The sequence below is a fragment of the Streptopelia decaocto genome (assembly GCF_964273445.1).
Source record: "Streptopelia decaocto genome assembly, chromosome: 14".
NCBI classification, from domain to species: Eukaryota; Metazoa; Chordata; class Aves; order Columbiformes; family Columbidae; genus Streptopelia; species Streptopelia decaocto.
Window position 1 is genome coordinate 6,293,977 of NC_138669.1, and position 24,803 is coordinate 6,318,779.

The 24,803-nt window shown below is 59.8% G+C and overlaps 2 protein-coding genes across 2 annotated transcripts; one reads left to right on the plus strand and one right to left on the minus strand.

Annotated features, from left to right (window-relative positions):
• Window positions 1-4,668: 4,668 nt before the first annotated feature.
• Window positions 4,669-15,994, plus strand: LOC309445985 (tyrosine-protein phosphatase non-receptor type substrate 1-like). The gene is made up of 8 exons (XM_082065317.1): window positions 4,669-5,336; window positions 11,277-11,627; window positions 11,865-12,182; window positions 12,294-12,638; window positions 12,890-12,991; window positions 13,420-13,441; window positions 13,832-13,871; window positions 14,535-15,994. The coding sequence occupies exons 1-8, from the start codon at window positions 5,255-5,257 to the stop codon at window positions 14,793-14,795; spliced, it is 1,521 nt and encodes a 506-aa protein (XP_081921443.1). The 5' UTR covers window positions 4,669-5,254; the 3' UTR covers window positions 14,796-15,994.
• Window positions 15,995-17,065: 1,071 nt separating this feature from the next.
• Window positions 17,066-20,310, minus strand: PDYN (prodynorphin). The gene is made up of 4 exons (XM_082065109.1): window positions 20,181-20,310; window positions 18,620-18,843; window positions 18,329-18,475; window positions 17,066-18,097 (listed from the first exon to the last, which is right to left on the minus strand). The coding sequence occupies exons 2-4, from the start codon at window positions 18,827-18,829 to the stop codon at window positions 17,534-17,536; spliced, it is 921 nt and encodes a 306-aa protein (XP_081921235.1). The 5' UTR covers window positions 18,830-18,843; window positions 20,181-20,310; the 3' UTR covers window positions 17,066-17,533.
• Between the last annotated feature and the right edge of the window lie 4,493 nt (window positions 20,311-24,803).

A 24,803-nucleotide genomic window follows, 5' to 3' on the forward strand; every position in this document is an offset into this window, starting at 1 on the left:
GCAGCCTATGGGCTTCTCTTTTTGTTCAGTGGATGTGTGCATCCATCACAGGATGGTGACGGATGGTTTGATGCTGGCCAGGCTCTGCCATAGCCCAGGGTGACGATGTGTGACAGCATGAGGGCACCTGGCACACCATTGCACCCTCATTAGGTCCAGTGCAGCCAGCAGCACCACATCCCTCCCTCCTCCTTCCTGAAAGTCATTTTATGCACTCAGAAGGGACCAGCTGATCCCGGCAGAGCACTCAAGTGCCAATAAAATTAAGTGGGCTGCAATTAGGAAGCCGGCTCCCTGCGGGGACAGGCGGCAGGTCCGGCTGGTGCATGCGGAGGTGGCATCCCCGGAAAATCCCCCGCGCCGGGAGCAGCTCCTCCCGCTCGCCCCCGGCACCATCTGTACCGCCGGGGCTGGAGAGCTCAGCCGAGGACCCAAGATGTCTCAGCTCAGCCCTAAATCACATGGCATAAGCTTGACCAAAGCAATTAGAGACAGTTCCCATGTGCCCCCCTTCAAGCAAAAGGACACAGCAGCCTCCCCAACCCACCCTGCCATTCTGCTGGTAATCACAGACTTAATGAAGCACCTGCACCTCATTAACTGCCCCCCAGGGCCTCTCCTACACAAGGGGGTGGCTGGGTGCCCCTATTTCCAGCTGTAAGGTGGAGGGTGCTGCATCAGGGGCAGGCAGTGAGCAGACAGGTATGATACACCCCCCAATTTCATAAATCAGTGTTTGCAGGGCTGGGGTGCTCCTGCCTTCACCCCTTTCTGGGGTCACAGCTGCCCTGTGTGCTGTTCCACGCTTACAGGCTGTGGGTCACTTCTTTCCATCCTCATGTTAACATATTGCTTGTTATAAGTTAACATCAGATAAACTAATTTAAGCTCCTTCTGTACTGGATGTCTTGGATTAAATTGGCATGGTACCTAATGAAGCTGAAGCTCCATTTGTTGTGATGGAAGCCCTAAATATCAGCAGTGTAATTGGTGCTACCTACTTTAGGAGACATTTGTGTGTTTTTCTCCCAGCCGGAAGCCCTGTGGGGGTGCTGACTCTGAAGCCCCAGGGGTGGTGGGGTGAGGTGGGGGGGCTAGAGAATGTGTCCACCTGGCTTGTAGGTTGGGGGGGGTCTTGAAATTTGGCTTTGGAGCTGGAGGACAGCCGGGGTGAGCGTGCTCATGTTGTTCTCTGGTGCGGGTTTGTGTGCAGTGGAGCAGCCCTCATGTGGGTGCTGTGCTGGGCACGGTGCTCTGATGTGGTCTCACAGCTCGCCATAACAAAACAGGGTGTGAAAGCAGCATCTCTTGGGGTGCTGGGCCTGTGCCAGGCAGGATACAAGTGGGTGTTTCAGCTTCCCTGGGGCAGCAAGTCTCTGCAACCCTGAATGCCTTGATGGGGAGTGTGATGGGTTAATTTGGATTATAAGGAAGGTTTTCTGCAGATGCTTTGGCATGGTCCTGCACCCACAGCCCCAGAACAGCACGGCTGGATGCTGGTATTAGGGTGTTTTCTAGGCTGATGTCCAACACATTGGTGTTTTTCCTAAGTTTATCTGTAAGCTATCCCTGCAGGTATGGGTTTTGAGGTTGAACTGACCCCACAAGCACTTCAGCCGCTGAGTTCTGGTCACGGGTAATGTTCCCACTGTACCGTATTGATCTGGGGAGCGGGAATCCCGAGCTGCAGTTAATTCTGTCGTTAGTGAAACATGGCTCATTAACAGGCCCAGGTTTGGCACTGCAGGGCAGGAACTGAAACCTCTCCCATCTCCATCACCTGCAAATCCCCTTCCAGCAGAAGCAGGGACTGCTTGTGCCCCTGGGCTGTGGGTGCTGGGAGGGGATCAGACAGGCTGCTAATCAGGGTATGGAACAGCAGTCTGGGCAAAACCAGCATGGCAAGATTTTCAGCTGGGATTGCCGAGGCGAGGCTGTAATTGCTCCCTTGGATGCTGTGGGCTCAGACAAGAGGGTTCCTCCTGGAGCTGGCGTGCTACTGCCCCAGCTGGGGGTCCCTGGGGATGAAGCCACTTGTGCAGCCGCTGCTGCTGCCCAGCAGGAAATCCAAAATGGGGAAATCCAAAGGCACATTGGGCCTCTTGACCTGTTGGGAGTGGTGACAACTCAGGCTGGAGCCTTTTCCCTGGGATGAGGACCAGAGCCCTGCTTGGCTGAGCCTCCCCCAGCACCCAACCCCACGGGGGTGGGTAAGCACGTGCCTTCCCCAAAAGGGTGCTGGCAGCGTGATGCGAGTTCCTCACTGTGCCTCAAAGCTGTGAAAATCAACCTATTCTTGAAAAGCTCTCCTGAAACGCTGTCCTGGTCCCCCCCCAGCAGCTGCTGCATGGCTCCTGGGGGCTAGGGAGACCCAGGCTCCGAAATCCATCCTGTGGGAGCAGCAGTTTGGAGCTGAAGGATGAGGATGCTGCAGGAGCACAGCCCGGCTGCCCGCAGGGAGTCTGGCAGCGCTGCCTGCCCTGCCAACCCGCGCAGCAGCCTCCTGCTCGCCGTGGGTGTTCAGTGCAGAAAGAGCCTACTAATGGTGGTGTTTTGCCTCCCAAAATGCTGCACTCGCTCTCTGTCTCAGGCAAGCAAAGGAGCAGAGCACTCCTCTCCCCCGGGTTCATTGCCAGCCCATGGGGCAGGAGCTGCTCTCCTTGGGGGGATCCTCCCACCCCCCCTGTGTTCCAGCAAGCCCCTGCAATGCAAGCGGCAGGGCTGTGGGCAGGGGGAGGCAGCTGAACCTGCCCATATGCTTCCTAATAGGGAGCAATAGCAGCTCTTCCCGGGAAGCTCGCGCTGCACCATCTGCTCTGCCGCCGTTACCTTCTCTTGCAAGAGCTTTTTTAAGCTCTTAACTTTCCTTCCCAAGCGCTCTGTGGCGGCTGCTTGCGTACGGGCTGTCTCCACTTTTGTAATCGCCTCAAAACAGGTTGTCTGAACCTTCAATGCTGAGCAGGAGAACAGCCCAGACAGGCTGAAGTCAGCCAGGCCTCCAGGAACTGTGATTCCATTTAAAAATAACCAGGAGAGAGGCTGCGAACGGCTGCAGCGTGTCCCACCAGCACCTCCCCTGTGCTGGGTGCCCGCTTGCCCCGTGGGTACCTGTTCCCAGGCTTGGTTGGGATGCTCTGCCTGTGGCGGTGTAGCTGCAAGTTTTTCACAAACCCCTGCTCATCCCGTATCCCATCCCTGTGCAAAGTGATTTATTTATTTCCTCCCATGCTGCATGTGCAAAAGGCCAAACCTGACGGCTCCTCTGGGTCTCTGCTGCTTGCTCATACTCTTGCCAGCTGTGTGAAGGGGAAGTAAAAACAACGGCTGCACTGGGCTCCCCAGGAGCCACGAATTATTTTACAGCAGGAGCAGCACTGGCCACAGGACGGGAGTGCGGTCTCCAGCTGCCCTGGGGGGGGTTCCGGAGGGAGCTGCAGTGCAGAAGCCTGGGGTGGCCAGTCCCAGCAGCAAGAGGAGCTAAATTAAGGCTGGATGTGTAGCTGGGGCCGAGGGGAAGGCTGGTGGGGACGAGAATGGGTGCAGGATGATGCCGTGCACAGATTGATGGTGCCAAGTCACTTCAGATATCTTTGCTGTTTGTTTGTGCGAAGCTCTAAATAAAGCCGACAGCCCTGGCGGCTGCCTGGGGAGGGAGGGGGAAGCTGGTCCTTGGTATGGCACCCAGTGCTGCCCTTGGGATCTGGTTTGGTGAGGGAGAGCAGGTGGGTGTGATCTGGGATGCTGTGGTGCTGGGTGCTGCTGGGGCTGGGAGCCCTTGGTGTGCAGAACATCTGCCCCGTCCTTTGGGCAGGTGGAGGGGAAAGTGGGGGGGTTTGGGACCTGTGTCACGTCTGGCTGCCGGTGACTGTGACCACCCAGGATGCAGTGGAACAAGCTGGTTCCTGGCCTTGCTGAACTGCTCGTGACTGGTGGGAGAAGCTTCAGCAGGCACAGGCAGTGGAGAATGTGTCCTTGTGCCCCCCTCCTCCCCCTGCAAGGAGGGACTTTGTGGCAGGGCGGTGCAGGGACATGCATCCCAGGGATGCTCATGGGCAGACACCCTCGTCCTCCTCTGTGCCCTCCCACACCTCATCTCCCATCACAGCCTCATCCTCAGGCTCTTGCCTCTCCCTGTGCCCCTGTCCTGAGGGGATCTCATGGGGACGCTCCCATCCTACTGAGGTGATGCCATGGGGCCACCCCCATCCTGCTGAGGGGACATCCTGGGATGCCCCTGTGTCTCCAGGACCCCTTGCAGAGAGGACTGCAGGTCTCTCCTTTCCCACCCTGCCTCCAGCTGTCTGTGCTGCATCAGAGCCCCTTCCCTGCTCAGACCCCTGCGGGCTGAGCTGGCCTGTCCATGTGGCACCTCCAAAATGCTGCTTGTACCTCCGCTGCACGCTGTTCCAGCTCAGCTGCTGGTCCCATGGGATCCCTTGGGTGGCACAAAACGCCCTACATGTTCAGGACCCCCTGAAGCTGTGTTCCCCCAGCACCCCCATTCCAGCACAGAGATGCTGGACTGCATGTTGTGGCTGTGCAGGAAGCCCGTGGCGAGTGGGGGACACTCCTGTCACCCTCCCCACAGCCCCGGGGCCACTGAACCATCCTTCCTCTGCCCCAGCTGCTTCCTCCACCGGCCCTGGGTGCTTCCTGCTCCCCGCGGGGAACTGGGCACCGCTCTGACCCCCGGGGCTCCTTGCAGCCGTGCCCGGGTGTCCCCCCAGCCCACCTTAAGGCAGCAGCGCCCCGAGCCGACCTTAGAACTTTGCTGGGCTGCCTTCGCCCCCGGCACCGGCCTTGAACCGGAGCCGCGGGGGGGGTCTCGGAGCCGGGCCCGGCCCCATCCCGCCACGGTACCAAGGCAACAGCGGCGGGAGGCGGCGCGGCGGCGGGGGCGGCTCCGCTCGGCTCCGCTCCGCCGCACCGGGGCATGCGCCCGTCCGGGGCCCCGCCGCGGCGGAGCCCGAGCCCGGGGCCCGGCCAGCGCGGTGCCCGCGGGGGGCGGCGGGGCCGCGCGTGGGGCCGTGCTCGCCGCCCGCAGCCGGGGAGGTGGGGGGAGAGGCGGGAGCCCAGCCCTCCTTCCTCATTTTAGGGCTGGGAAGAGCGATTTTCTTCTCCAGCGGCAATTCTGCTTGCCTTTTTTTTTAATTTTTAACACCAAAAAAATATTAAAAAAAACCCCAACTCCAGCTCGCAGCCGGAGCCGCGCTCTGAGGCCACTCTAATCTCTGCTCCCCAGAAAGAGCCGACGATGGAGCCGCTTCCCCGCAGCCCCGGCCGTGCCCGCTGGCCGCTGCCCTGCCTGGTGCTGCTCGCCCTGCTCGGCTGCCCAGGTAAGCCATGCCCCCCCGCCACTCTGCTGCTGTCTTGTGTTTTGGCCTTTTTTCGTTGTTTTTTTCCTTCCCTTTCCCCTCCATGCCCGTCTCTCCTCTCTGCTGCCCCTCTGCCGCACACCTCCTGAACGCGACATGATGCCGTCTCGCCGCGCACGGTTGGTTTGACCTTTCCGTGCGATGACCTAGAGCGATGGCAGCGGGGCCCTTGCTCGGCTGCTCCTCTCGAAGCAAAACTTCCAGGCAGACATTCCCCTTTCCAGGGAGATGAGGGATTCAGGCAGGGACGTGAAGAGGCATGTTGTTTCCACCCATTTGCTAGCACTCCCTGCCAGCTATGCGAGAGGCAAATCTCTGCAAGCAGCCAAAATTCCCACTCGGAGGCTGCTCAGAGATGGGAACCATGGCAGAGCGGGTCGGGGGGGCCCTGGCCAGGCTTCTGCCTCCTCTGCTGGGAACTTGTTTTTCTTGCTCCCCCCTTGCTTTCACCATGACCGTGTGCAGTTCTTGCTGCTCAACACAACTGTTGAGCACAAAGTGGTGGGATTGCACCATCCTCCCAGGCACCTTGCACCATCCAGACCTGCTGCTGACACTGGCTCTGGGTCACCCCGGGCTCCTGCTGCCACCCCCGCTGTCCCAGCCATCCCCAGGGCTTGTGGCGCCACCAGTCCCTCTGAAAAGCTGTGGCCGCAGCAGGAGAAGGTGATGGGAGCTGCTCCGCGTCTGTTTCCCTTCCCTCGCTGGCTGTGGGAGGCTTCTCGCTCGACCAGGAACAGAGCCCTGTGGTGGTTGTTGCTTTCAAGGATGTTTTCTTTCTAGGATGTTTCGTTTTGGTGCTCTTCATCTTGGGTGATATTGCTCAGGAATCGCTCTCCTTCCCGCCAACACTGTCTGTGCTGCTGGGGAGGGATGGGGCTTTTTGTGCAAACCTCCCGTGGCAATAGCCAGGCACCCTCAGGAGCTTCTTGCTGCTGAGCTTTTTGCCTGATCTGCCCAAATTTCACGCCTTCCGGCCAGATCCTGCTGCAAACAGCCCAGCCCAGGCTCCCATGCGGGTGAAACACCATCCCGCACGGGGGAAAACCATCCTCTTCCAGGCCCAGCAGAAATATTTACCGTCAAAGCTTTACTTGGGCAGAGAGTTGGGCGCAAACTTGAGCAGAAAGCAAATGCTTTCGGCACAACACTCCTTGCTGTGAGTTGCTTGATCACAACTGAGAAGTGTTGGCCCCAAGCTGAAAACTCCCAATTGTTGAAAGCCAAGAAGGCTTTGGCGGCAAGTACAGCTCTCAGTGAACCGCTGTGATTTCCTGCCATGAAAGAATGGCTCTGGAGTTTAATCAAACATGGCCTTGGAGTAAGAACTCTGGTTTTCCAAGCCAGCTCTAGGAAAAGAACCAACCTGGGGCAGAAAGCCCTGGGTTGCAAGGTGGTTTTGCATCCCTGATTTCAGGTGCAAGCAATGCAGATATTTTTTTTTTCCATATGGTGGAGACCCTGCGCTGAACCCCACCTGGGCCACAGCCCAGACTAAGCCTGAACTCCAGAAGAGCTGGCTCAGGCGACTGCTCCAACAGCGCTTCTGCAGAAGCAAAGGGGAAAGGGAAGGTCCGGCCAGAGACCTTCCTGTAGGGTAGAGAGGAGCCAGATGCTGGGAAGCCAAATTGCAAAGCCCCGTTACAAAATCTGCACCGCACACATCCCTTCCGTGCAGGCTTTTCTTGACGGAGGGTTTCAGCTGAGCTTATAGGAGCCTCCTCTAAAGAGGAAATCTGTTTTGTTGTGGGGCTCTGGCTTTCAAGCTGAATTTCTGCTAATGCTGTAGGAGGAAAGCTCACAAATGGTGGCTACATGTGATCCAAGGCCTCCTCTGATGTCACGTATGTAAAATGTGGCCTTTACTGTCACCGTCCCCAAGCTGCTCGACAGCTATCCCTGAGTCTCTCTTCTTGTCTTCCCCCAAACTGCAGATTCCAGGCCCTTTTTATAGGCAGCACCTGTTATTTTCCCCCATGGACAGCCCTACTGCAGGTGAAATTCCAGCGGGATTATTTTGGGGTTTCTCTTGCCTGTCGGCCCATCCCTCCAGCGAGTGACTGCGGGGCTCAGGATGCCGGTGACCAGCTGCTCTGGAGCAGCCAGCCCTCCCCTCGCCGTCCTGGAGCTCCTTACCCGGCTCCTTCGGAAGAATAATCTATTTTTACCAGGAAGCATCCAGGCAGCCACTCCTGAATTAAACCCCAGCCTCTCGCAATCTGTTCGGTATCAAATACTTCAAAAGGTGGAATACAGAAAAAATGTGTCACCGAAATGGAAAACTTGCACCATGGTGGGAGAGCTGGGGATTATTTTGCTCTTAAATGAAACTGGATAACAGGAGGGAGGCTCTGCCAGACCAAGCACAGCACGATGCCTGTGCTGGTGCTTCTGCTCTGGGCTGGAAATGCTCTGGGGCTGCATTCCAAGGGTGTCCCTACCTACGTGGGAACTGTCAGGTGATGATTTTCAGGGCTCTAAAAGCCTTTGCTAATTCTGGAATGTAGGATAGAGCAGATTACAGGGTCAGGGCACCTGAACTCCCCTTGATCTCAGTGGTGAAAGGATCGTGCTCTGACTGTACATGGTTTGAAATCAAAGTCTAAGAAAACAGCATCATAGGGTGGCACCGTGACTGTGCCAGGGTGGGGAGGCAGGTCTGCACAGAACTGGTGCTTGTGGTGAGAAATCGTGGTGTGTCTCGTGTGTTTGCAGCATGAAGGTCTCAGCATCCCACTCCTGGTGCACAAACACATGAGTGTGCAGGGCTTGTACACGCTGCTGGAAAACCCCGTCTGGGAGGAGGCTCAGCTGGGGGTCCTGGCCCCACTGCTCCTTGGGGTGAGGACCCAAAAAGGGGAAGGAGGAGAAACATTGTCTGCTGGGTGCAGGGAGAAGCTGCCTTCAGGGGAAGGGAGCAAAGGAGCTTCAGTGGAAACTTTGCATTTTCTAACTTGCATATTCTGAGGTTTTCTCTCAACTTCCCCTTTGTGTTTTCCCAATCAGGGGGGCAGGGACATCACTCTGCACGCTGCTGCTGGCGTTTGAAGGTGTTTGAGCCTGTGGGGGTCAGGGTGGTCCGGCCGGGGGGTTGTTGGGTGCAGGTGGAGCAGTTGGGAGGTCTGAATGGGTGTTAATGGGGCACGTTTTGGTTGAGGCTCAGGTATAACACATCTGCAGACTTGGGATGTGCCCTCTGGAGAGTGCTGCCCAAGCAGACCTGTGCGTGGAAGTCTCTAAAGTAGCATGGCAGCTCACAACAGAACACGGAAAAATACCCCAAAGCCACGCTTTGGTCCTGAGAGGCCACCTAGAGCCACATGGTGTTTTCTGCAATGACCGAGAGCTGCCAGTGAAGCCTCCTGGCAAGAGCCACCAGCGGCAGCATGAAGCCCTTTGCTCCTGGTGCTGCTCTGGGAGCAAAATCCCTGCAAATCCCTTGGCGTGGGGAGCGGGCACAGTGCTCAGATGCCACTGCCCGGTGAGGAGGTGATGCGGGCTTGGCGGTGCAACATGCACACAGCCCATCTGCAGAGCCAGGCTCTCAGAGGCAGCCCTGCCACCTGCACAGATCAATCCCCATGACCCCAAGGAAGGCAGGAGCCTTGTGCCGCGGCCGCGGTGATGTGCAGCCCAGCCGTGCTCGGTTTAACCACCCGGTGCTTTTGCAGATGCAGCTCTGAGACCCCATCACTGGAACCAAGAAATGTGCTTTGGAGTTGGGCAATGCTGGTTCCGCTCAACCTGACATTGCTCAGGTGTTGGGGTCGACTCCAGGACCCAAAGCAGTTGCTGCCCTGGCTCTGTCCCCTCTGGCATAGCTCATGCCTTGCAGGGAGACGGGCAGATGGAGAGAGGGAGGATGAGGAAGAGGCGCTGGGCCCTCCGAGCAGGGCAGCTCTCCCTGGCACAGGGGACCCTCAAGGGGATATGGAGAGCAAGGTGACAGCCCGGCAGAAATTGCTTTTACACAGGATTGCTTCATTTGTTGATCTGGGCAGAGGGAGCAATTAGCAACGCGGCTGCTCTGGGCGTGTAAAGGGGCTGGGGGTCTGTGCGGTGGGTTCCTGGGGGTGATGGTCCCCATGCCCATAGCAGCCTGATCCCCGTGTCACGTCCCTGGGTGGGGGCTCAGAGAGAAGCAAACGGTGCTTCTGTGTTTTCAAACTTCCTCTGTGTGTTTCTCAACCACTTCTTGCGAAAGGTCTGGGGGCAGAGGGCGATGGAGAAGCTCAGGACATGCCACAGCAGTGGAGCTGTGGGCGCACCACCCTGTGGCACCGCTGAGCTCTGCACATGGGGGCACCAGCCCCCACTCCAGGCAGGGCCTCTGCTCCCCCCGATTCGGGTGTCACCCCAGAAACACGGGCTCACCTCGCAGGAGCCCAGACTGCTGGGAAATGTCCAAGGCTCAGCCTGAACATCCCGCTTGGACGTGACACAAACCAAGTTCCTGTTCTTCCATGCGTGTCTTCTGGGACAAACTTATCTTGGTGTCAAGTGCTGCTGCCGCAAAGCCTTGTCGTGGCTTCCAAGGGACACGCCACGGGCTGAAGGTTTCAGGTGCGAGCAGCAGCCTGTGCTGGGGATGCAGCAGACAAACAGCCTTTAACTTGAGGAATCTGGAGGAACAGAGCTCCTGGTAACTCTGGCCATTGTGCAAACGGTGAGAACATCTGTGGGTTCATCAAATACTGCTGGAAGTCCAAGGGGATTAACAGCTGCCAAATATCCTCCGTGGGAGCCAGATGTGGCTGGGAGGGCTCAGAGCAGCTTGTCCTGCAGCAGGTCCCCCCGGGAGTGTCCAGCCAAGGACTTTGTCCCATCCTGGGGACAGTGTGGCGCGGGGGCTGCGGGTACAAAGGGCAGCCTTCGCAGGAGCCCGTGCCCTGGGGTTTTCTGCCATGAGATGTGGGGTGCGGCTGCAACTGTCCGGCCATCCGTGCTTGTCCATACACTTCCTGCACGGCTGCAGCAGGAGTTACCTGCTCAAACACCACGGCCCCTGTGTGACCATGACACTGATTTGTGTGCAGCTCTGGAATTGTGGCAGGTGACTTAGGTGGTTCTCCCAAAAGTGTTCCTTTAAGCAATGACCTGTATTGAAATCTCATTCAGTTCATTTGCAATAACTGTATTGGCGTGACAAATACTGCCACGATGAACCCCTCGAGGAGCCGTGGAGGCTGCGGGGCGGCCGTCTCTGCTGCTCCGGCTGGTTTTGGAGAGCAGCAGCATCGCTGGTTCCCGCAGGGCTCCTGGGTGCACTGGCACCCATGGGTGCGGGAGCGCTGGGGATAGCGGTGCTCTGTTCGTGAGGCAAGGTGAAGCACGGCCTCTGGATTAGGGAACCTGGTTACGGAGATGCTGTGAAGGGGACGGCTCTCCTCTGTCGGTGACAAGCAGGAATGGCGTCTGCCCAAGCGGCACCGGCGTCGGCTCATGCCGGTGCTCTGCTGGCATGAATTGGGGCTGGGATTCAGTGCAGAAACAGGAGAGATTCAATGTAGAAAACGTGGTACCAGTGAGGGGAGCTTGTTTTTTGGAGCACTTTCTATTTTGTGCCCCTGTTTTCTCCTGACTGACAAACCGAGTGGCCGTGGGAGGCAGCACGGCGTGCAGGCAGCACAGCCAGCTGGGCTCTGCTCCGTTTTTCAGCTGTGCAGAGCACGATGTGCTCCACCTAGCAAAGCTCCAGCCGGCATTCGGGCCAAGACGTGCAGACAGAGCTCTGTGCCCACTGCCGGAACCGTAGCTGCTCCCCAGCGCTGGCACAGCCCTGTCACCCATGGTCCCCCTCACCATCTGCCTGGAGCTGTGTCTTCAGCCCGTCCCATGGCCGGGAGGGCAGTGGGGAGCTGGTGTGCGGTGTGGGGTGACACTCGGTCTATTTTCATCCAGGTGTGGGTGCCCAGGAGGATCCAGGCTTCCAGCTGCGACAGCCCCAGGACAAGGTGTCGGTGGCAGCCGGGGAGACGCTCACCCTGAACTGCACCATATCTGAAGGCAGTCCCCCTGGCCCCGTGAAGTGGCTGAAGGGCTTGGACAGCGGGAACATGACTGTTTACGAGCAGACGGGCTCCTTCCCCCGTGTGACGAGAGCAGTGGATGAGTCCAACACAGACTTCACCATCCACATCAGGGATGTTCAGCCTGAGGACTCCGGCACCTATTACTGCGTGAAGTTCAGAAAATCGCTGGGCGGTGGAGAGGTCCTTCAGCGTGGAAGTGGCACAGAGGTGTCCGTGCAGGGTGAGTGGGGCTCCCAGAGCTCCCGGGGGATCCAGCCCTGCTGGGCATAGCCCCCCAGCCCATCCCAGCCCAGGCGACTGTGCTCAGGGTGAGCGGGGACGGGGAAGGGGCTCTGGGGCCATCACCAGGAGAGGGTCCCCTGGGCACATCTGTGTCCCCATGGGAACCCCTCTCCCTGCAGCCCTGGGGCCGGGGGGTGGCAGATCCCGCTCTACAGCCCCACGCTTCTCCCTGCAGCCAAACCCAGCGCCCCAGTTGTGTCCGGGCCCGACCGCAGAGCGGGGCCGGGGCAGTCGCTGCCTTTCACCTGCACATCCGGAGGGTTCTTCCCCAAAGACATCAGCGTGACATGGCTCAAGGGCAAGGAGCCCCTAATCAAGCCTCAGCCACCCCAGATCACCCCCGGGCAGATGAAATTCTCCTTCAACATGTCCAGCACCGTGACGGTGACGCTGCAGGAGGGCGACATCCACTCGCAGCTCATCTGCAGAGTGCAGCACCCCACACTGGAGAAGCCATTGGATGGGACCTACCCGCTCAGCAGAGCCCTGCGAGGTGAGGGCTGGGGGCACCGGCCCCCGGGGTGTCCAGTCCCGGGGGGCGTGGGGCACCCCATGGGCAGCAGGGTGGGGGGACCCTGTTAGCTGGTGCTGCTTCTCTTCCCAGTGTCCCCCAGAGTCCAGGTGGTCATGGACCCATCAAGCCCCGTTAAGGTGAACCAGACCGTGAACTTCACCTGCCGTGTGAACAAGTTTTACCCAAGAGACGTGACCGTCACCTGGCTGGAGAACGGGACGGAGCTGAAGGTGCAGAACGTCTCCCGGGTGACGGAGACCCCCCAGGGCTTTTTTGAGCTGAAGAGCCTGTTGGAGGTCCAGGCGACGGAGGAGAAGAACGGGTCTGTGTTCACCTGCCGTGTGGTGCACGATGCCCAGGACCCCATCACCAGTATGGCCACCCTGCAGATTGTCCTGCTGTCCAAGGAGGAACCAGAGGACTTACCCCAGCAAGGTAACGCTGTGTGACAGCTGCTGGGGTGAGGCTTTAGGATGTCACCCCCTCAGAAAGCTCAAAGTCCCACCAGAATCTGGTTCAAGGACAAAAAATCTCCATACTGGGGGGCTCAGGGTTTGATGCTGGTGTGTACCAAGCTCTTGTCCTCAGTACTTCAGGTGTCACCAAGCCAACCCCAGCTGTCAGGATTCAGGGTCTCAGTACCAGAGTTTTCAGGCCCTTGGTGACCTTTTCTATTCATGTTTCAGGCTATTTGCCCCTCGTCTATAGCGTGGTGGGGGTGGTCTGCACCATGCTGGCACTGCTGGTGGCTGCAATTCTGTACCTCATCCGTGCAAAGCAGAGCAATGGTAAGGAAACCAAGAGCTCCCAACCCCCTTCTCCGTCCCTCTCTTGCATCCATGCTTGGACACGATTCACAGTTGTGCTGCTGCAGCTCCTGCTGAAAGGGGAGGACGGAGCAGAGCTGACCGTGTTGTTTGCAGGCTGCAGAGAAACCTCTGCCTGCTGCCACCACATGCCAATGCCTGGCAGGGCAGGAGCAGAGTTGAATGTGCTCTTTATTCCTCATACCTAAAACACCTGACACCCCCCTGCAGCTCCTGCCCTCTGCCAGGAATAGATGTGCAGTAAATTGAGTGAAACTCCAGCAAACTGCAGCCACTTGCCTCTGGGAAAAGATGTGTATCTGCCCTCGGCAGACTCTGCGTGGGGGCTTGCGTGCCTGCTGAAACGGTTCCTCCAGTATTTATTTGCTAAACTCTTTCTCTCCCGGCAGGTAAAAGCTCGCCGTCTGCCAGGTAAGTGCTGATCTCCTCTCGTCACTGTGTGACCTCCAGCCCGAAAATGGGGTCCCTTGGGATGGGGATGGAGCTGGATCCCCAAAAGCTTGTGAAGGGGAAGGCGGGAGCATGGGCTCTGCCCATCTCCCAGTTGTGGTTCTGCTCCCATGTTGATATTGCACCCAAATGTTCGGCTTTTGGTGAGGCTGCAGCCGTGGGTGGGCGCCAGGTCTACAGCCTGCAGGGATGTGGCTGGAGCAGCATGTGAGCAGATGCTCCCTTGCTGAGGACTCATCCTGCTCGGGGCTCCTGCAAGGACCTTGTTTTGCTTCTGAAGCCCCAGCTCCTCCATCACTAGGGAAGAGGCAACAAGGTGCTTGATCTGACTCAGTTTGTTCCACCTTTCAGGTTGCATGAGCCGGAGAAGAGCAGCGAGGCCACTACCCAGGTGTGTTGCTCAGCCGCAGGCGCCAGGGAGGGAGAGGGGGAGGGTGGTTCCTGCAGGAAACATCTCGTTGTCTCCTGTGGAGGGTGATGGTTCCCCTGTGAAACATCTTGGTGCCTCCAGTGGAGGGTGGTGGTTCCCCTGTGAAACATCTCAGTGTCTCCACACTGTGGCTGGAGAGGGAGAAGCCGCCCCAGGGATGAGGTGTAGCCACTTCCCACCATCTTTTCTGCCTTCACCCTCTCTCCTGCTCCTCCTCCTCCACCTCCCGGCAGTGCCGGGCTGGTGCTGCCTGCAGACCCAGCTGTGCCATAGCCAGCCAGGCTCTTTGCAGAGTTATTTTTGCATTTGGTGACGCAGTTAGGAGTCAAGTCGTGATCAGCAGCAATCTGTCTGTCCCACCCAGCCTCTGTTGCCTCCCACGTGGGCAGCGCTGGGCAGGCTGGTCCCTGCCTGTCCCTCCCAGGATGGGGTGACAGGGTGGCTGCAGTGATGGCTCTTGCATAGTGATGGTGGCTCTGACGCCAGTGACAGCAGTGGACTAGATGATCTCCAGAGGTCACTTCAACCCCAGCCATCCTGTGATTCAGTGGGGCTTTGGGTTGATGCACATGGTGGAGAGCTCCTTGCTTATCCTGGAGGACAAACTTTTGGTGTCTTGCACAGGAATCCGACCCAAACAACCTGACGTACGTGGACCTGAACTTTGAGAGGGAGAGGGAGAGGAAGACCATCCGGCGGATGGTGGAGCTGAGCCAGCAGTCGGAGTACGCCAGCATCCAGACCAGCCCGGCGCCCGCCAACGATGACAATCTCACCTATGCCGACCTGGACATGGTGCATCTCAGCAAGGCGCCCAGGCGGCCAGCCCCGCGCCCCGAGGAGCCCAGTTCCGAATACGCCAGCGTCCAGATCCCCAGGAAATGAACAGGGGCTGCCGGGACCCCCGTCCCCCTGTGGGGAGCTGTCCCACTCCTCCCCGGGAGGATTTCCTTGGAAGCGCTGAGGGTGATGTGAAGATGCGCTGCGGTACCCACAGTTTGGGGTGGAAATGCAGCCCGTGGGGGTCAGCTCCCATCCAGAGACCTGATTTTTGGAGGCGGTTTGCTCCCAAGGGTGATGGCTCCATCCCTTCGGGATCCCCCACGGCCACGGGAGTTAAACCAGCGGCTCCTTGAAAAGCTCCAGCTGAGTGAGGGGTTAGGGACAGTGTCTCCACGCTGGCTCCCATGGGGATGGTGCTGCCTGCCTGGGCTCCCAGAGCCACCCCGACCCCGCAGGGACCCACAGGGATCTCCACACTGCCTTCCGGGGCTCTGTGCTGCCGGCGCCTGGAAAACAGACTCGCTTTAAAGCAAGGACGTGAGTGTCCGCCTCTCTCTTCCCAAGTGTCCCTTCTGCGGGACCTCGGTCTCGCTCCAAGGCCAACGAGGCTGGGCAGCCGGTGAGCCGAGCCCCCCACTGCAGACTGACCCCCTTCCTGCCGCCCAGGGAAGGCTCCGTGTCCCCAGCACCGAGCATCCTCCTCCTCATCTTCCTCTGCTCAGCCTTGCCCCACACTGGGACCCACCAGCGCTGCCCCAGGCTTGTACAACGCGTGGGGGTGCCCCTGCCAGCCCGGCCCCCCCGGGAGCTCCCCGCAGGTACCGTGTAACATGTTTTGACTGTTTGACATGTAACTGTTAATTTTTAGAGCTCAAACCTGATGTTTTGTGTTGTGCGTGGGTGTGCTGCTGTGTACTTAACACTAGAATAAGATGTGCAAAATTAAGACCGAGGCCTCAGTAAAGATCCCTAAACCCTGCAGAGTTTAAGAGACTTTCACCGCCCCCAGCTCTGCCATGGGGGCCAGGCAGGCTCCCGCCAGCCCACCCATGGGGACAAGTGTCTTCCATGTGTCCCCTCCTTGGGCCACCACGTGGGGCCACCACCCTACGCTGGCTCCTGCAGCACCAGGTGGCCTTGCAGTGGGGGGCATGTGTGGGGCTGCCCCCCAGGCTGCTGGTGGGGAGCTGGGGGGGCTGGTGATGCTTTGAGAATGATGTGGCTGCTTGTACAGACTTTTTTTCTTTTTGCTTGCAAGATATTTTTATAATAAAAGTGAAAAGTCCTGTGCTGCTCCCGCACGTCAGAGTGTCCCTGTGCTCAGGATGGTCACCTCATCCCCTGCGCTGGGGGGTGTGTGTGGGGTGGGGGTCAATGTGTTGGGAGGGGGGGCTCATCTGCACAGCCCTGCAGGGCGCTGCACGGGGAGTGAGGAAGAGGAGGATGATGGCAGCAGGTTGAGGCTGGGATGGGGACAATGGTGATGGTCCCCTGGGGCTGAGGACAGACCTGCTGCATCTTTGGGTGCCCTGTCCATGGGAGATGAGCTGGAACTGGGGTGCCTAAGCTGGGGTGCTGGCAGCAGCCCCTGCCACGGGTGAGCTGAGTGTGCCAGTGCTCTGCAGTGACCTCCCCCCTGTCCCCCCGCAGCTGGTGGCTCGGCTGTGTCTGTCACACAGTGTCCCGCCAGGGCCAGGAGCTGTGGCGTAAGGCTTCCCATGGTGACAAACCACATGGAGGCTACAAAGGACAAGTTCAAAAGGGAATTTGCTGCCCGGGCTGGGCTTTCTCAGCACCGAGCTGCTGCCGGCGGGGACATGGTGTCCTCAAAGTGCCCTGGGCACGGCTGTCCCTTCCCAGCCAGTGGAGCTGCTGTGGTTCCCAGGGGAGCATCCCCTGGGTGCTGCAGGGAGAGCAGGTCCCCAGCCAGCACCCTGCTTGCACCCCATCTGCGCTGAGCATCCTTGCGGGGCTGGGGACGCACTGTCACCCCCAGGACGTGGCTCCAGGGGCAGCAGCAATGGGGTGCGGGGGCTCCCACACCCCTGTGGTACCTAGGGCAGGTACCACCATGTGCTGTGAGCGGGTTTCACAGCTGGCACCCCAACCTTGGGCACCCAAAACCCCCCAGCACCCCTTATGGGTGCATGGACTCTCATTCTGAGAGCTGGATCCACCCCAGAGCATGGACAAAGCCGACACCCAGCACCTGGCACGGCTTCGGCTTCATTGGCATCTGCCTTTTATTGACTGCGGGGGGGAGAGGGGGCCGGTTGCGGGTCCAATCCTGCCTCGGGGGTTGTTCTCAGGAGGGGGAGCCTGGGGGAACCAGTGGTTGCAGAGACGGGGGGGCACAGCGAGCGGGAGGGGAGTCAGGGTGTGCTCAGCTGGTTGCTGGTGACAGTGTCCCAGTGACAGTGCCGCGGTGCCAGCTCTGTCCCGCCGCCTCTCCCGCGGCCATGCCGGCTGTTGAGCTGTCACCCAGCCCGGGGGGCCTCATCCTGCCCCAGCTCATCCCTCCCGGTGCTCAGCAGCTGTTGCCCCATAGCTCAGCTGCAATGGTTTTCAGTCCCAGCTGCACTTCTGTGGCCGCAGGAGGGTGGAAGATGCGCAACCTCTCTGCAATTTGCCCTGGGGACCCGGGGGCTGGACCCGCAGCCGGAGGGGTGGCACTGTCCCCTTGATGCACAGGGTCCCTAAGGGGTGGGCAGGTGAACCAAAGAGGGACAGCTGGGGACAGGGACCCGTGGTCTGCTGGGGGAACGAGGCAGGGGTGATACCGGGCTGGGCAGGGGATGGGGCTGGGGGTGACAGAGGTGCCACCTGTCCCACACCCAGCTCTATAGGTCCAAGACCTCCCCTGAGTAGGCGCTGGGCTCCTCGTCTGAGCGCGTGGTCACCTTGAACTGCCGCCGCAGGAAACCCCCGTAGCGCTTCTGATTGTCCCACTTGAGCTTGGGCCGGATCCGGCGCATGAAGCCACCGTAACGCTTGTGCAGCTCCGCCAGCTCCTGCCCCGCGGCCCCGGCACCCGTGGGCTCCTCGTCCCCATCGCCCACTGGCCCCAGCCCTGGGTAGTCTTGGGGGGCCGCCCGCTCCCCCAGTTTGCGGCCAAAACCCCCAAATTTCTTGCTGAGGCCGCCCTTGCTGTGGGCGTTCTCGCGCAGGAGGGCAAGCAGCTTCCCCTTGGACAGCTTCTTCATGAAGCCCCCGTAGCGCTTGGCTGGCGGCTCCCCAGGACCCTGCTCCGGCTCCGGCTCTGCCTCGTCCTCCTCCGCCTCCCCAGGGGACGCGTCTGTCCCTTCGGCCATGGCCACCAGCGGGGCCAGGAGCGCCAGCGCCTTCCTGCACGTCTCCCACTCGGGGCCGGGTGGCGAGGAGCCCTGGCATTCCCGCAGGCACATCTGCAAGACAGCGGCCATGGGGCACCCATTGGTGTCACCCTCTGCCTTCCCCCACTGCCTGCCCGGGGGGGCACCCCCTCCCCAGCCCAGGGGTCTGCACCCGCCGTGCTGCCAAGCTCAGCGAGGAGCCGAATCTTGGACATTCCCAGCACCCTGGGGTGCCCATGACCACCACCCGTGCACCCCCACTGTCCCCCCGCTGTGACCCCCCGGCATGGGGCTGGCACTCACCAGGGGCTGGATGCTGCTCTCAGTGCCGTGGGTCCGGGCAGCGCAGAGGGAGCACTGGGTGACGCAGTCAGCAGATGCCACTGAGGCCAGGGAGAGACAGAGCAGCAGCTCCAGTGCCCGCCACGCCATGTCGCCCGCAGCCACTGCCTGGGGAGGGGGAGATAGCACAGAGCATGTCACCTTCCCTGCGCCAGCCCCAGGGACCCTGTCACTGCCCTGCTGGCACCTTTGGCACAGGGCACCTACCAATGCTCCTGGGGATGTGCATCGTGACCTGTGACCACAACTCACCTCCGGGAGCTGCGCCCAGGTCCCAGGATGAGAAGGGGACAGGAGTGGCCATGGGATGCGATCTCTTACCCCAGCTGCAGCCAGGTCCTTGGCACAAGCCCTGAGATGCAGCCAGACTGCCAGGGCCACCCAGGTCCCCAGGGTCGGGACCACCATTCCATCATCCTCATCCCCATCCCCATCCATCTCATCCTGATCCATCTCCTCCATCGTTCCTTCTGAACCTACAGAAAGAAAAGCCCCTTTTGTTTTCTTTAGCGTTGGGTTTCTGTGCACTATGGCGATGGCTGCGTTTGCCTGGTGCAGAGGGGATGATTCACCAGCTCTTTCCCTTGGCCTTGGGGAAGAGAAGCAGCGCGATTGGAGCCACCAGCAGAAAGGGGACAGGGAGACGCTGTCACCCAGCACAGACTCACCCCAGGTTCTGCACCCCACACGTTTCCTTCACTCCCACCTGCCACTTCTGCTGGGCTGCTGCAGCAGGAGGGAGAGGGAAAAAGCCGGATTTGGGCTACAAGCCCACCTGCACGTCATGCTCGCCATCCTGCAGCTGGCCAGGAGCTGTGCCGGAGCCTCCCAAGGGCTGAACACGCCATGCAAGGGCCGGCAGGGTAGCTGTGCTGGTGGCAGCGCCCACAGCTGCTCTGGAACCCCTGGACCAGGCTGCAGGGGCCAGTAGTGGTCCCAGCTACTGTGCCACAGTCCTGCGGTGCCACCGGGACCATGATGGCCCTGGGAGCAAGAGCTGAGCCCGAAGGGGAGCAAGCACCTGCCTGCCTCCTTGGTTGTTTTTATCTGGGGTGGAAAGGCATGACCCAGAGGGATCTGTTACACATTAATGACGCATATCAGAGACTATTGTATTCTCCAGCAGTATCTGCTAATGTACCGTAATTGGTACTGATGAAGAAATGTTAATGCCATGGTATTAATTCATGCCAGATTAAAATTTAATTTGAATGATCTGCACCGTTGTGTGTCAAGCCGTCTGCATTCCTGGGCTGTGCTGCACACGGGCTCTGTGCAGCCCCGAGTGCATCGCCCCGGCTCGCCCCAGCAGGGTGGGCACGGGGGGACCTCGGCCAGCACTCCTGCTGTGACGGGTGATGGTCCCTTATCACCTCACTGCCACCAAGACGGCACTGATGAGCCAGGACTCGCCAGCCACACAGGTAGGTGCCAGCTGCAGCACCGAGGGGAATGAAGCTCCCAAGAACAACCTTTTTCCTTTTTCCACCCTCCCTTTTCCCACCCATTTCTCTTGCCGGCAGCACCGTGTGCTGCTGCAGCCAAAGAATCAGGGGCTTGGTGGCACCCAGGGGAGCCGTAGCTCTCTGGAGCACAGCGCAGACACGGACACCCCAGGACACCCCGCTGCAAATGTACCTTGTCCAGGCGGTGTCACCGCTGTCCCCCAGCGCTCTGCCTGCTCCTGCTGCAGGACTGGCAAGACTGGGGCACGAAAAGGGGAAAAAAACAAAAGGCTTTGGATAAAAGCGAGAAGCAGCAGCACGCAAAGGGAGGAGGAAGAAAGCAGAGTGAGAGCCCGATGCCGTGTTACCTGGAGGAGCTTGTGCTCCGGTGCCGTCGCTCCTGCAGAATCACCTCGATGGGACCCTGGCAGTGTGTGACAATACCAGCGCTGGCTGCCACAGCCACCAGCAGCGTGTCCTACCTGTGCCGAGGTCCCATTGTCCCCTGCCCTGTTTCCACTCGAGTTTTCGGTGCCCAGGCTTTGCTCATGCATGGCAAAGCCCCAAGCCGTTTATAGAGGGGGGAACAGGGACAGTGTGTGCCAGGCGGCTCAGAGACTGAGCCCTTGTTACAATTAACCTGTGATTATTTCTCATGAGGGAGGCGAGCAGATGTGAGCACATCTCTCCTCCCACCCAGGGCTAACCCAGGCAGGTAAGGACCCTGCAGAGATTTCTGGTGGAGAAGAAGAATCACCTTCTGGCCGTTCCTTTCCTTGCCTTTAAAAATCACCTGGAAACATGTTCAGGACAAGGCTTCTCAAAAACCCCAGTGACTTTTGGAATAAAACTGTAGCAAAACCCAGTACTGTGGCCACTGGCACTGCTCGAGCCAAGTGCAGGGAGACAGAAAACTCCCCCCATCCTTTCCCCCGCTCCCTTTGCCCTCCAAGCCCCAGATGTCCCCACCACAAGGGTGACAGACGTAGCATCAGTGTCAAAATGAACCCCAGCAAAGCTCTGGGTGGCAGCTCACTGGCTATGAAACCACTCGAGGGACGAGAGGAGCCCCTCAAAATAACACAACAAGCCCAACCGTGAGCCGCTCTCGGGATGTTTTTAACCAGAGTCACTCTTTGGTGAGCAGGAGCGATGCCCCGGCTGTGCCCGCATGATGGCAGCGGGATGGTGACCCCGGCAGCCCTACCTGCTGCTGCTCCCCGTCCCGCTGAGCACCCGCGTCGCCAAGTCAGGACGGGTGTTGGGTGCTGGGTGTCCCTCCACGGGTGTCACGCTGAGCTGGTCATCGGTGGCGGTGGCAAGGCCACGCTGGCTGGTGGCCCTGCAGCGGTGCCCGGGGTGCCTGCCGGACTCAGCACCCCCCGGCTCCGACCCCGCTTTTATGGCCATGGAGCCTCCTCCTGCGGCGGTGGAGCCAATCGGGGTGAGGGAGGCTGCGAATGATCAGCCCCGCAGCATCCTCGCAGCATCCTCGCAGCATCCTCGCAGCATCCTCGCCAAGTCCTCAGCCGTCTCTCCCGCCGTGCCAGAGCCCCTGCAACCCCCGGTCAGCCCTTGGGACCGGAGTGCACGTCCCACCGCTGCACCACTGCTGGCTGTGTCCCTCGGGGACCCCGTTGGGCCAGCCTTGGTCCTTGACCTCGAAATGCGCATCCCAAATACAGGGAGGGGAAGGGGTCTGTCTCCCCACAGCTGCATGCTGCAGGAGTTTGGCTGTTGGGTGTGTGAATCCCTCCCGGGCACCAAATTCAAATCCTGGCCAAGAAGGAGGGGGGAGTGAAGCCCCGAGCCCCCCAGCCTGGGGAGCAGGCTGGGGAGATGCATGGACCTTGTGGTGTTGCTGGGAGAGTGAGCCTGTCCGAAACCTCCGGGAAGAGCGAGAGGGTCTTCACACCCTAGGGAAGGATCATGTCCCCCCAGCCCACCCAGCCCGGCTGCAGCTGGGCAGCGAAGTGTCCCCAGGGAAACTCCGCACCGACAGGGCTCAGACCTGCTTTGCTTCCCCCTGCCCTGTCCCTCTTCCTTCTGGGGACAAACCCAAAGAGATGAGCCAAAGGGGCAGCAGGGTGGGGGGCACAGACACACTCTATCCCTTCCCCACTCAGCCCTGACTCCTTTTCGTACATTTCTAAGCCAAATTTGGGGGTGAAATAGGCAATACCAGGGCACTCCCCAAGCCCATTTACCACCATCCCCCTGCACCATGACCTGCCATGGGGCAGAGGGGCCGAGACACAGACCTGGGGGCCAGACCAGCCCATCCCGTCCCCCATATCCCCACAGCAGCGCAGCCCGTCCTCTCACCTTGAAGCCGGAGCTATTTTTATCGGAGCTCAAGAGGGATGTTTCCCAGCAACCTGCCTTTCTCCCCGCTCCAACATCAGCTGCCGGACCCGCTGCCCCCCCTCCGCCCTCCCGGTGCTGGTGAGGGACACAGGGGCCACCGGCACGGCCAGGACCTTCCACCGAGCACCAGCAGCCTGCACCAGCTGCCCCTGCTCCCCTGTCCCCAAGGCTGGCGGCCACCTCCACTAGCACCCATGTTTGGGGTGCCACCAGGCTCTGTTCCCCAGGAAGCACGTGAGACTCCCCAGTTTTTGCCTGAAGGTGGATTTTAGCTCATCTGGGCTGAGACTGAGCCAGCACGGAGGGACACAAGGTGAGGACAAGGCAAGGGCAGAGCATCCTGCATCTCCCCAGGGCTGACAGAGGGGACATCCAATGTGGGACCCATCCCAGGAGGTGGCAGTGCTGTAGCGAGGGGGGACAGAGCTCGGGTTCCCATGGGGGCACAGGCAGAGGGCAGCCAGGGCAGCCCCATGCTGGGCTGTGCAGGCGCAGAACAAAGCTGAGAAGAACAAAAAGCAGCTGCAAAGCACCACAGGCACCCTCGGCCAGGGCTGCAGGCATCCCTGCGCAGGTTTAACCCTCGCTGCTGGGACTCATCTTCTTGCGGGCACCGCAGACACGGCGGGGAGGAGCATTTCTCACACCAAACCCTTTATTTCTATCAAATAGCACTCCCAGACCATGAAGTCCGTCCCTGAAGCGCGGCCTCCTCGGTTCAACCTGCCGTTAACACAAATGGCTCCATTGGGGAGTCACATCTCCGGGTAGGAGCAACAGCATCACCCCAAAGGCCAGTGCGACTGTGGAGGGGACCAGTGTGGCCCCAGCTGCCCCCAGCTCCCCCCCAAAAGCAGAGCTGCCTGCAGAGCCGCCCGGCCCAGGGTGCAGCCACCTTCCCACGCAGGGTAATTGCACCAGGGGGAGATGAGCTGCTGGAGATGGAGCAAACCCCACGAGCGGAGGAAAAAAAACATTTGTAATCAGGTTCCTTCCTCAGGGCTGACTCCCTTTGCTCCAAGGGGGAGGTCGAGTTACTCCCATACCTGCAGCAAAGTCACTGTCTAATTTTCTACGTGTGCAACTGATGCACTGAACCAGGACAGAGGGTCCTCTCCAGGGCTGGCTGTGGGCCAGGCAGGCACGAGGGGTTACAGGGTCCCCCTGGGAAAGGAGCTGGGAGCGAGCCCACCCACCAGCAAGTTTAATTAATACTCATCTGTCGCTTCCTAATGGGAAACTGTCTGTGAGTCACACTGACATTTCCCTGGGACAATGGTAATTAAGCACCTGGGTAAGAGAAATGTGCAGTAATAGAAAAGTTAAGTTTTCCTAAGTACATGAGTGAAAAGCAGGTTTGGCGAGGAGGGGGATGAGCTCCCGCGAAAGCAAGTGGGAGTTGATGGCACTTAACGTCACCCGCGGCAGCAGCAGCTGCGCGGCTCTGCCCCAACACCCCCAGACCTGGTACCTCGAGAGCACCCAGCTCCCCATCCCTGCGCAGGGTAAATCATCCTCGGGTATGGGGATGAACTCTGCCCCTCACCTGGGCTGTCCCCAAGCAGCGGGACTGTGACCCAGCACTGCCAGCAGGAGCATCGCATGGGACAGCAGTGGTTCCTCCAGCACCATCAGCTTCATCCTATTCAGTGCCAGGACTTTTCCAAAAACTCCTAAAACGTTCCCTCTCCCCCACTGGCCCTAAAGCGATGTCACAGGTGGAGGGTAAGTGGCCTTTTAGCAGGCACAGGGCAGCCTGTGGGGAGGGGGCCACGGGGCGAGGGATGTGCCAGACACATTTTGGGGGTCATAAGAGGCCCCAACAGCTCTGTGGGGAGAACTGCAGGGGGCTAAGCTCGGGGGTCTGCTCCCAGGGGAGCCATGCAGCTTCTGATTGACCACGACAGCACTGGAGCCAACCTCAGGCAGCTGCAGCACTGCGCTGTGGGGCAGGCACCAGGCAGGGCAGGGCAGGGCCAGGTCACCGCCGCGGGGGATGTGGCATCCAGCTGAACGGTGATGTGGGACCAGGAGCCAATACAGGCCCTGTGTGCGTCACGCCGCGGCAGCTCGAGGTCACCGTGAGCACACGGTGACCCCCCTGCGTGGGCAGGCGGCACAAGTGGCCACTCGACGCCAGTACAAGAAGTGGAGCCCACACAAACACAGCGAGTCACACCGCTGCCATCGGCCCTGCCACCGGCACATGCCGCACCAGGCTGCCGCGCGGCACCGGGAGCATGAGCCTGTGGCACTGCCCCTGCAGCCAGGAGGTGAAGTGGCTTCATTTAAGAGCAAGTTGAGTTTAAAGCACTGGCAGGAGCTGCGGCCTTGGCCATGCCAACACAAGAGCATCACCTGCCCCATACAACAAGCCCTGGGTGCCAGTGGCTTCGGGGGTCTCCATCCCCCCAGGGGAGGCAGCCGTGACACAGCCCGGAGCTGCTGTGAGCTGCATGATGGTGACGGCACATGTCTCAGAAGTGAGTCAAGAAAGCAGTAATTTCTTGAGCTCCACCATAAACCAGCTCTGCAGATGCTCTCCTTGGCCGCTGGCAGATGTCACCCATGCGGGGGACAGGAATATGGGAGGAGAAGCAACTGGAAACAAAACTATTATGGGA